General features: G+C 35.8%; 1 protein-coding gene across 3 annotated transcripts in view; it reads right to left on the bottom strand.

Moving 5' to 3' along the window:
- GPD2 (glycerol-3-phosphate dehydrogenase 2) overlaps positions 1-12,253 on the bottom strand; it is a 134,580-nt gene that overhangs the window by 65,862 nt on the left and 56,465 nt on the right. For all 3 annotated transcript variants that reach the window (XM_054562754.1, XM_054562753.1, XM_054562755.1), the window contains exons 4-6: positions 5,426-5,550; positions 4,020-4,117; positions 2,874-3,037 (exon numbers count right to left, since the gene is read on the bottom strand). In XM_054562754.1, coding sequence (XP_054418729.1) covers positions 2,874-3,037; positions 4,020-4,117; positions 5,426-5,550 — 387 coding nt within the window. The remainder of the gene's footprint in view (positions 1-2,873; positions 3,038-4,019; positions 4,118-5,425; positions 5,551-12,253) is intronic.

Genomic DNA, 12,253 nt, shown 5'->3' with positions numbered 1-12,253 from the left:
ATTAAGAAAAAATTTTTGACCTTTGTACATTTTGTACTTCAGAGGGAACACATTTCAACTAACTCTTAACATCTCAATATTGAAGGAACCTTACAGATTGTCTCAGCCTTCAGTCCAAGTGAATAACAATGTGTTCTAGTCTGTGTTGACTATATTTTCACACGATTACATTTCACTTTTCATTGGTGCTAAAGTAACTGTCAAATGTAATACTAATAAGAGTTTTTAGTTCATAAAACTTCTTGTAGCACAAGAAGTTTTTTAAATTATGTTCTTTTTAAAGTTTTTTAAATTATGTTTTTTAAATTAAATTAAGTTCTTTAAATTATGTGTCACATCTTTATCATAATCAAGATTCTCCCAAAATGAGAGTTATAAAAATTATTTCTGTTCACTTTAAAATGGTAATTTTATGTTATGATAATTTTACCTCATTAAGTTATTTTTTAAGTAAAACAAAGTTATTTCAAGAAGCTCAAGTGCATTTTGTAATAATTTGTGTGACTGTCACTACATTCTCATAATGGTTATTTATGAATACATATTTTTTTCTTGTTAAGAAAGGTTTATCTTATAAATTACAATGTTTAGACCTTGTTTGCAAAAATAAATGTTCAGGAAGTTATTGTTTGCTCTCTGAAATACTTTGGTAACAGGATGCTGATGTTAGTTTTTGGTCAAGGGGTAAGGCATTCCTTCCCTTCTCTGAGTACACATTTACTGCATTTAATTTCTTCACCTATATGCTTCTTTTTGTATCCTATTTTCATGTTGGCATTTAATTTGCTCATCACACCATTAGGTAAAGCAGGAGTTGCCCTTTCTGTGAATACAGCTGGTAAACCACAGAACTACATTTTGATTCACATTCTTGTCCTTCCTTACCTCCAGAATGACAGAGTTGGGCCTGTGTCATTTCTGAAGAAGGACGAAAAGAAAAGTATTTGAAATTACTAGAATATAATCATTTTTTTCCCTTCCTATTGAAGAGTTAAGATTTTACAACATATTTTCAAATGTCAATTTGATATTGTTTTAAAGAATAAGCTTTAAAGTTTTCAATAATCTTTGGTAAACTCATGATTTTGCAACCAATAACAACTTGTAAAAGCCAATTCTAAATTAAATACTTGATCCCCTTGATTCTAATAGGGTCATGTTTCTTTTGCATATATAACATCAATGTCCCTTTGTTTTTTATGTAAAATCAATAAGAATCTGTAATTCATAACAATATCAAGCCAACATAAGACAGGATGCCACAAAATCAGATGTGATACCCACTGATAATCCTCTTAAGGAGAGTCAGATATGCGCAGGCAACAAAAACAATAAAAATCGTGAGGATTTGATACATCACATGATAGAGAAAATGACCAAGTATTTGAGAGGTTTTGCGCGGGAAGAATTAGCAATAAGAGGCAAAGGGCACAACACTTCCATGTCAGGATGGGCAGGATGCCATTTGCAGAATGACTTCTTACTCCTCCTGGACCAAACCCTCTTTAATATAAGCACCCAATAAACTACAATGGGATCGCATTAAGGCTCTGATGCTGAGAGAGCAAATTCACAGTTAAGGTTGTCCTTTAACATGTAGGTTCAATCGAGGGCACCAAAAATGCAGTTAAGTGCCCCCCCTGTGGTGTTCAGATGCTGACAGGCACTGTCGACTGTGAATTTTCTAGCTTTTAATGTCTGTCTAAGACCCTTAACATATCCCTAATATTGCTGCTCCTAGGGCATTTTCTTGAATTCGTTCTCGTTTCTCCCTCTGCACATACACATTTTGCATACCAACGTGAAAGCCTGACAGCTAAATGAATTCAGAAACCTAACAGTGGGGGGAAAAAAATGTGAGGATGGTCCTGGGAATACCCCATAGTATGAAGTAATGTAAATATCAAAGTCTCCTGAAAAAAAGGAACAAATTTTTTTCATGCTAGAAGTTTAAGATTTCTAACAAAAGATCACATAATGAAGACTAAAAAACTCACTGAGCTATAGAACCTAAGCTGTCTTTTGTTTCTCAAAATTTCTAAGACTTTTTCAACATGTACAATTATATGTGTCCAGCTATTTCCTTATAAATACCCTTGGACTATTTTCTAATTTTACACACCCTTCAAAACTATAGTAAAATTTCACAAATGGCTTTTTCTGTTTTGTTTAATATTGTATTGTAGTCCTTCTGAAGATTTATTAAGTGGTTAGTTCCTTCAAATAAAAGTATAAAAAATATTGTTCACACACAAAATGAACATTGAACACATGGCAAATGGATACTAGCTAATCTCACTGTTAGAAAACATCTAACAGCAATAAAATAGGCAATAAAAACTGAGAGTTTGGTTAACAAATGCAATGTTCATTTACCTTCATCATAAATTACATGTTCAAGAATTGTGTCCTGTACAAAATGCAAACATGTCAATTTCAGCCCAGGGGCACTTTTCTCTGGGTTTATAACCCCTTGAAAATAGAGGTTTCACCTAGAAAACTTAAAAGATTCTCAGCTCCTTTCAACATTATAAAATGTTCATAAGGCAACTGGTCACTGGCAAACATGCAACAAATTAAATGACATGAAGGTGGGGTCAAATTTACAAGGGAAAATGGATCAAACCAATCATAAGATACAACACAGAAAGCAAAGAGGAAAAGAAATATGCAATATTAAACAATAGGAAAAGCAAAACGCTACGTGGAGTTTTTTAGCTAGTATTAGAGAAAATGGAGTGCGTGTATCCATGTCTACTTGTGCATTGTGTAAGATTAACATTAAAATTAAGAATGCAAAACAATCTCATTAAGAATATACTATGAGTCATGTGGAAGAGTAAAGTATCTTGTAAAAATAAAAAATCACATACCATCATAGTAGACAATTGCTCCTACCAGTTTGTCCTTCTGCAGCATTGGGAAATGCTCAAGGGCTCTTGATTTGCTGAGGATGTAACTGCTTTTCAGGCAATTACTTCCTGCTACAAGATCGTATAGTTTGATTCCTACCCAGTAGTAAGGCAACTGCCACCACCTACAGCATAATCAGGGGGAAAGGTTTCTTTAGAAACAGTATATAACATTACAGAATGTCACTTTAAGTTATTAGATATTTTTCATTTAAGGAAAGCAAATTATGTCTAGAAGTGTACTACAAAAGAAACAGAACTGCATCACTGTTTTTGACATCAGCCTAGCTGCATTATGCAAGTCAATGAATCAGTGAGACTTTAAATGAATCAATCACCTGTAAGACAATGGTTCTTGAGCCGGTTGCATATTAGAATTCTCTGGGAAGCATTTAAAAAAAAAAAAATACGACCTAAGGAGGGGGCTTTGGTGACTCTAATGAATACCCAGCATAGAAAATCACTGGTTTAAGATGTCCTGAGCAATCTATGACAAAATTTGGACAATTATAAAATCCGTCTCTAGCCCCCCAACCAAAACTCATGACTAACAGAGTTACATAATCCTCTTTTTCATACTATCTATATTCTAATTGAAGACAACTTCCTGGATAGCTCTAACAATAGTAGGAAAATGGGGTTTTATAATTTATAATCTGACACCTCTGAATAAAGTTAAGTTTGGGTTAACTCATAAATTTAAAATGATGTCGGTTTGGAGCCTGTACATGTTGGGCTCATATTTTGCAGCAGGATACTTTTGGGCTCTGCATTTTAGTCTTCAAATGGGCCTCCTATGTTCCTCAAAGCAAATGCAACTGCTCATCTATATACCGTCAGAAACTGAATAAGAAATTACTGATTACAAACACAGAACATAATCTCCTTTGCCTTCCAGATGTAGCCCTTAGAAGTGGGTCAGTAGAAAGTAATTTAGGAAAAGCCACACTATTAAATACAACAAAGGAAAATATTTGAGAATGATTAAAGATTAGGACTAATTAAGATTTCATTAAGAAATACAGCTTGAGGGAATATTTCCAGTAAAAGTGTTGTTCTATTGACCTCAGATAAGCAAATGTATATAGATGATATCAAAATGCTTACTTGTAAACTGGAAGCATTATAGGCAATGGAGCTGATAAATGGGGAGCAATTTCTAGTAGGTTGGCGCGCTCATGAAGGGCTTCTTTTACCATCCTATACTGAAAAGCAAAACAGAGAAAATTAGTTTGGCAGTAACAGATCATAATATTTTCAAATGGCAAATAGACACCCTGCCAACTGATTGATACACAGAAACCTCTCTACCTCTGAGCGAGGATAGCTCCCTTCTAATCAAATTTCTAATAATACATCATGCTGTCAACCTGAAAGATTTTTTAGAAACCTTAACTGTATTTGCATAGGAGAAAAACATGCTGTCAGGGTTCCCAGGTGTAAGATATTTTCCTGACTTGAGTTACAAGATTATTATAACAATTTATCTTGCATTCTCTGTATTGTCGCTTTTCTCAGTCCCCTATAATATTTTGTGTAGGAGATAACAGATTGTTTAAATTCGGGCTAAGCATTCCCTTCTTGCCTCTGCTAACCCAGGAAGAGATGATACTTAGGAGTTGCACAGTATTTTATAGATTATTATTAAAAAGCTTATCTCCTAATTCCTTTGGTTCTCATTATGCCTCTGAAGAACCAGCATTACTGGTATGATACAATTTTATAAATGAGAAAACTGAGGTTTATAAAAATTGAATAAGTAAGCTGGAACACATCCCAAGTCACCTGATTCTAAACCCTATGTTCTTTCCTAGCAGCCATCATGATCTCAAAGGACACCTAAGAAAAGGGGACAGATTCACAAGTGACAATGTCAAGTTAATGTTGCTGTGTTTTTCATGCAGGTACGAAAGGCAGATACGGAGTTCAGCTGACTTTTTTTTTTTTTTTTTTTTTTACCCCTCTGGGAAATGTCATCTTCCACACTGTCTTGGCAGTTTTCAAATGGTGGCAGACTGGACACAATAAAGTGTGACATAAGAAAGGCATGACTCAGATCATCTTTTCCTTGAGAATATGTCAGTGACAAGATTAACGTGTGATTGCAGTTTCGGTTAAGAGGATTAATTTAATACTCCTCCTGTATTACAATGCAGCTCCCTGAAACTGCTTGGGAAGTAGCAATTTGGTGAAGGGAAGTAAGGGAGAGAGGGAGGGAGGGAAGGAGGATGGATCACAATCAGTTAAAAAGCAACACATCCAAAAGTGATTTTGTAAATCTGCTACCTTGACATGCTTATGAAGGAAAAGCCCCTGATTATCCATAAACATAATACCACAGGAAAGAACCGGCACACCTCTCCTGAAAGATATTCCAGCAGAATACACTAAATGAGTATTTCCAACAGGAAGAAATGTTAAAAGCCATTTAAAAAAAAAAAAAAAAACTGCTTTAATTGGGTAGAAAAAAGCATTGTTGCAATTTTTGTTTAACAACCAGCATACACAATTACCTGCTCAATATCCAACTTCATGATAGCCTTCTGAAGATACCTCACACCACCATGGATCAATTTAGTGCTTCTGCTGCTGGTCCCTGATGAGAAATCATCTCTTTCTACAAGGGCTGTTTTTAGTCCTGTGTAACCAGAAAACCAAATTAACTTCTTAAATTACACAATTTGTATGTAATTCATTAAAGGCACTTCTCCAGGGTAGAGACAATCACAAGAAAAATTACTCTGAACATGGATAAATTTGTATTCAAAGTGCAGTACACTGTCTATATTATAATGAAGAGATTTTAGTCTCTTCCTAGGGGAAAAGTCAGAGCAGAACTAGAAGCATATTAAACTGTGAATGAATCACAACTAGAAAATATTACAGTACAATTTCATGGCAGTAACGAACTCTGGTGCTTTTAGAGGGTCCGAGGAGAGCCTGCACCCATCTTTACCCATGCGAGCTAACTCAGTATTTTTATGAATCCCTCTGGAGCTCCCATTCATCCCTCATTACAACTGTCCACACATGTTCCAGCCCCGTATCTCCAGCCTACTTTAATGCATCACTGATAAACCTAGACTAGTCCTCATATGTGCTGGCTCCTATTTCTAGAATGATGTTAGAGTGGGTACAAAATGGGAAAAGAGGTCAAAGACACCCCAACGGAAAAAGAAAGAAGAATATTAATCTCTAGTATTGAGGAATTCATGGTCTAATTTAAGACATCCTAGCACACTATTGTAGACCTACAAAGAAAAAGCCAAAAGAAAAAAAGAAAAGATAATGAACACAGTTCAGAGTACCACCAGAAAAGATAAGACAGTATTCTTAGTAAAGGTGAGGCTGAGCAAAAAAAGGTCAGTTTCAGAAGTCATCCTTCTCCCCATCCCTTCCTTTAAGGGTTGCAGTAAATCTCTTAGAGATGAAATCAGTTTGCTTTGGTTTGGTCTTTCTTGCACAGACATCCCTACCTCTCCAGGACTGGGTAGGACCAGCGGTGCTATGAGGCCCATGCATGAGTTAGAGATGAAATTCGAAACTTCAAAAGACCCAAAGTATATATCAACACCCAGCCATAAGGAATTTTCATGGTCTGGCTGGCATACTCTTGGGGGATGAGAGAATGTCATAGAATCCAATTACAATAAGAATATGTAACTGGAGCAGTTTGGGCTCACAAAGCTCATATAAGAGAACCTCTGCATGTATTCAATTCAGAGCCATTTATTACATTTAATACCAAAGGGTCGTTTTTATAACTTTTAACAGTTTAAATATCGTACCCAAATGTCATCATAAAATCAGACCAATTCCCTTGACTCAAAAGGACAAAATATTTGGAAGCCATGGAGAGAAGAGTAGAGAACTTTGATTCAAGGGCAAAAACTGCTAATGCTCTAAGGAACAGGATAACAGAAAATATAGGTATCATAGACCCTGGTCACTCTATTTAAACATTTATGCCAGAGAAAGATCTGTAAAATTCTCAACTATGAAAACCCTATCAATGCTTAATAAACTTAGTACTGGATATATTATAAAAAACAAAAAAATGATGTCTAGTTAGTACATATTTTTAATAAGAATATCAAGAGCTTAAGTGCCAGGCAAAGTGATGATGTCCAGAATGAACTGGGCATGGACTGAGCTGCCAAGTAGCTCCCAGCCTGAAGAGAGGCATGTAAAGTGCAATAGATTTTCAGAGATACTAAATTTAAAAATACAGAGGACTCTTATCTTACTGTGGATTAGAAGTTAAATTCAGGACATAAACTGAAAATTGTGTAGTCAAGATTACATTTGTAATCTCCAAAGAATGCACTGTGTTAGTGAGCTATTGTGTATCACCTTTTCTTAGTAATCCCAACACAGGGAGTCCCTCCAGCTTTGAGATAGACTACTTTTCTTTAGTTAAAGATCAGATGAGGGAGTTGACTTTCAAATGGTATTTAAGAGCCAGGTTATTTAAAATAAACCTCTCTTTCAACCTTCGAATCACAATCATGGCATCAAGATGCTGGAAACACAAGAGGCAGGGACACAAGACTGAGAAAGGACAGGGAGCCTGCAATCCAGTCATGGCTCCCCACCTGGGCTGGCCCAAAGGTATCCTGCAGGCTGTGGGAGAAGACACCTTAGTCCCCAGTAACCCCCACTTCCTAGTATCCAATCCCCTACCCTGGAGTGTGGGCTGGGCCTGGTACCTTGCTTCTAATGAACAGAACACAGCTAGAATGATGATGTGCCACTTCTGTGACTGGGCTTCAAAAAACTGACTTTTTCCTTGTCCTCTTTTGCCCACTAAGAAGCAAGCTGCCATGTTCTGAGTCGAGGAACCATGGGAGGCCCCTGGTCAACAGGTCATGAGAAACTGAGGCCTCAGTCCAACAACCTGTGAGGAACTGAATCCTGCCAACAACCACGTGGCTTGCTAGGAAACACTGCATCCTGGGAGAGACTCAGAGCCAGAGGACGTTGGCTAAGGCACAGATTCCTGACCCACTGAAACTTTTAACAGTTTAAATATTGTACCCAAATGTCATCACAATTCAGACCAACTCCCTTGACTCAAAAGGACAAAATATTTGGGAGCCTTTTTTGGAGTAGTTTATTGATGATGCAATTCCCCTGTATGAACGAGAACTACAGCTAAGACAGGAGTTTTTCATTGTACCTAGGGGTTAGGTCTTCAAGAAAGGCAGAGTCTACAGAGAAGTGTGTGTTCTGAATAGGTAGAGAGGAGGAAAGGAGTTATCACTGGCAAAGATCAGCTTAAGCAAGAGAAAGTCAAATGCTTAAAATAACCCAACTTACGTAGGAGCTACTTGTCCCTACTCAGGGGCTGGAAGGCAGGGTTCAGGGGACGATGTGGAGGAGATCAAGAGGGAGGAATGGTAAAAGGCCTATCACAAAGGACCTTTCATCCACTTTGGAGCATGTGCGCTCCGTCCTGTGGGCCATTGTTTCTCACAAGTAATATCCGATCTCTTCAAAAGGAAGATGCCCCTGAGAACATACCTGCAAGTCATGAATCCTTCTGAGAAGCAAATCCTTCCTTAGAAAGTACAAGATCTGGCATCAATGCCACATGAGCACGAACTTGAATACTGTGCTCAATTACAAGGTATCCATTTGCAAGAACAAGGGTATGCTTGATAATCTCTTATCATTATAGAAACAGAAATAAAATTAAAATTTTTCCAGAGTTTCTCAGATATTGTTTTGAGAAATACTATTGTGTTGCCTATCAGAGGAACCACCAAAATACTTTAAGCTGAGAAATCACATTAATGTTCTAGGAAGATTTCTCTGGCGGTGAGCATGGAGGGTAGGGCTCGATGGAGAGAAGAGATGGAGACAGGAGATCATTTAGGGGACCCAAGCCAGACAGCAGGAGCAGGGCAATGACAATTCCAGTCTTACAAGGCAAAAGATGATATTGGAGAGGAATAAGAGGAGAGAATTTTACGGACTCGTGTTAACAGAATACATTTTTTTTCTTTTCCAAATTGACAGCATGAGACAGGGAACTACTCTAGGAATTAGCAAGCCATCTCAGGAGGATATTTCAGGATATTTAAGTGAGAGCTAACACTTTAAAGCCTGAAAATTGCTTTTGCAAGTATTGGACATTTTAAAAAGTTATTCACATGTACGTATGTGAGAAGCCCTAGTGAATACCAACAAAAGTTAAAATGGGCTTTCTCTGTCAAACCAGGCTGTTCTTCCAGTTCCATTATTTCCAGTGTCATATCATCAAGCTACCCACCAGGATTTCTGGAGAGAAATACTAACACTGCTCCTTCCAGAGCAAAAAAATATAAAAATTTAGTCTTCCAAGTTATAGCTACATTGATATATTAAAACATCATGTAATCTAAAAGTATTACCAAAAATTTTTGGAAACACATAAAAATAATTATTCTAGAAAAAGAAAATATTTAAAAATTTTCAACTTGCTGCTATATGCAAAATGTTCTGAATTTCTTTCTCATCTTTGTTGACAAGAACAATAAAATGAGGCAGGAGTCAAGACATTACTGGAAGTTATAGCCATTTCTCAAAAATATATTCCTTAACTAATTAACCATTATCTAACATGTTCCTTTCTGTTTCGCCTCTCAAAAATCCAAACCCTTTTCCTCCCCTCAAAAATTACTGATCTAAAAAAAAAAAAAAAAAAAGATCTGAAATTAAGAGCTTATTAGCTTTCTGATACAGTAAGTATAACACAAAGAAGTAAAAAAGAATGCTGTTTTATCTTCAAAGAGAATGAACAGTATTTTCAAGTAATATTCAATGCTAACATTCTGTGTTCTTAGGGAAATAATTAAATTTGAAGGACATCAAAAATAGCGTACCTGGGCTTCAAGCCAATACTCCTGACTATATCTGAGGAGCTTCAAAAAAAACTTCCCTCAGAACAGAAAATATGTCCACTCCACACACCAGGCCATGAAGGGCTGGCCTCTCTGCATTTACAGTAGTTCACTAAAGTAGTTTAAGATTTTATGAGAGTTTTTGTTTCTTTTCTTTTTAGAAGTTACTTTTTATGGAAAGCAATAAACTCTATCAGTGCTGAGATGAACCAGAACACTTAGGATGGTATTATTAGTTTATTTTTTGTTTTTATTATTCATTGCATTTACTAGGTATTCTCAGGAATTTCAAGACAGTGGTGAAGGGTGAAGTTTTAATATTGGAGTAAAATTATTAGGTGAAATGAAAACAGGATTAGTTATCATAGAAGAATAAAATCAACTTGAAATCTACCTTTCAGTCATCTTCAGCCCATTTCTTAGCAAGTTAAAATTGTATTTTCTGGGTGCAGGGAGGAGTGTGAACTAAACTTTATACCTTTGCCTTTTCCAAGTTGAGTAAGAATGTCCAGCTCTCAAGTACTTCCAACTAAACCAATTCATGGGTTAAGACAGTTTGATGAAGTAATCACCCCAATAATTCTAGTTGAATAGATCACTTTGTAAGTTACACAAATGTTTAATCATTATGTTGTACATTGGAAACTAGTATAATACTGTATGTCAACTGTAATTAAAAAAATTATGTAATTAAAAAAAGATAGTTGGGTGAATATACGACAATAATTACCATCTAAGGGGAGGAATGGTACGACATTTAACTTTCACAACATGAACTAGAACAGAAGTATATTTTAATGGCTTTTACTGATTATCTTATTATGCATGAAAACATGCTCTATATAGTAAATGCAGAGAAGTAAAGAGAACAAAATAAAACTCTCCTGTAATCACACAGCTCAGAGACAACCACAGTTGATATTTGGGTGTTTAAGTGTTCATTTTATATGGATGTATATGATCACATACACACATTTTTCCAAATTAGGATTGTATAATATATTCCATTTTTTTCAGTTAACATTGTTTAATGTAAGCAACTCTCCAAGTCAATACATAGTCTTCTATTATTTCATTTTTAATGTGTGGATAGTATTACATTAAATACTTGAAATGATTTATTTATTCAATTTCCTATTTTTGAACGTTTGGGTTATTTCCTACCTTCATTCTCACAGATAAAACTGCAAGATTATAGTTTCACTTAAACTCTGCATCTTTAATTATTTCATTAGAATAAATTTTCAGATATGAAATTTTTAGATACTTTTCAATAGAAAGGAAGGAAAAATCCGTATGAAATAACCATCAGAGGCATCAAGGTAATAACACACAAATCAAAAAATTTATACACTCTGCACATTGTAACCATAGCATAGGTATTAACGCCACATGTCCCAAGAAAGGAAAATTATATCATTTAAGGAACAGGGAGTTTATCTTTCTTTAGAAAAGCTTTGGGCATTTACCTTGGATTTCAGAAACCCATTGCCATTAATAAGAAACGGGACTAACCCAAGGGCTGAACATTTTATATAAAGGATCAATTTCTCTGAAATATAACACTTCTGGAAAGCTGCAAAGTAATGCTGGCTTTTTAATCCTCCAGATCAGAATCCTATGGTTTGGACCAGTATTTTCTAACAGTGAATGTTAGCACTTTATAGAATTGTATAATACTAGATTGGTTATTTAATACCTATTTCTCTTTTTATGTTGGAAACAGATAAACCATTAATGCAGATACTGTGTTAAGTTAGAACATACTATTAGCATACTTTGTTACCATAAGAACAAAGTGGGCTCAAAATTGTATTAAGCCATAATATTGTTTTTTTCATAACTAGTTTTTCAATTTACAATATATTTTAGCCATTTTCCCTGTAAATACTTTTAAATTTCTTTTCAATAATGAATGCGCCTAATTTATTAAACAAGGCACCAATTTTTTGCTATTATAAATATTGCTATAAATAAAATTTTGATCAATATGGCATAAAGTTCAGCTGTGAACTCCTCTAAACACAGAGAAAATTTTATATTATTTTATATATAATACAAATATTTATATTTTAAAAAAAACATGGTTGACTCAAAAATAAACATTCCATGGACCAGAAATGTAGCAGGTAGCAGAAACTCAGGGCAGAATATTCAGGCCCCCACAGCCTCTGTCTTGCCGGGCTCTGGCTCTAGAAATAAGCAAAGGAAACCAAGACTTTAGTTCCTAAAGGGTAGGAGGAATAGAAGTCTCCCTGTAAGGAAAGGTAAAGAAGTCAGAGTAGCTCTTGGGTGCAGGGGTCGAAGAAAGGTTCCAGCTCTTGGCAAGGGAAGTTTGAAGACCTCTTCACCACTGTCAGGGGCTGGAAATGCCTAGGAGGCTGGAAGACAGACAGCTCTAAGAGCAGCTTCTGAAAGCAGCACCAGCTAGTGTAGCACTTGGTCGGAGGGATGCCC

This window comes from Pteronotus mesoamericanus, unplaced genomic scaffold, assembly GCF_021234165.1.
Source record: "Pteronotus mesoamericanus isolate MK-2021 breed Mesoamerican mustached bat unplaced genomic scaffold, CSHL_Meso_final scaffold_651, whole genome shotgun sequence".
Lineage (NCBI taxonomy): Eukaryota > Metazoa > Chordata > Mammalia > Chiroptera > Mormoopidae > Pteronotus > Pteronotus mesoamericanus.
Note: the sequence above shows the minus strand (reverse complement) of the source record. Positions and strands in the feature narration are given on the sequence as shown.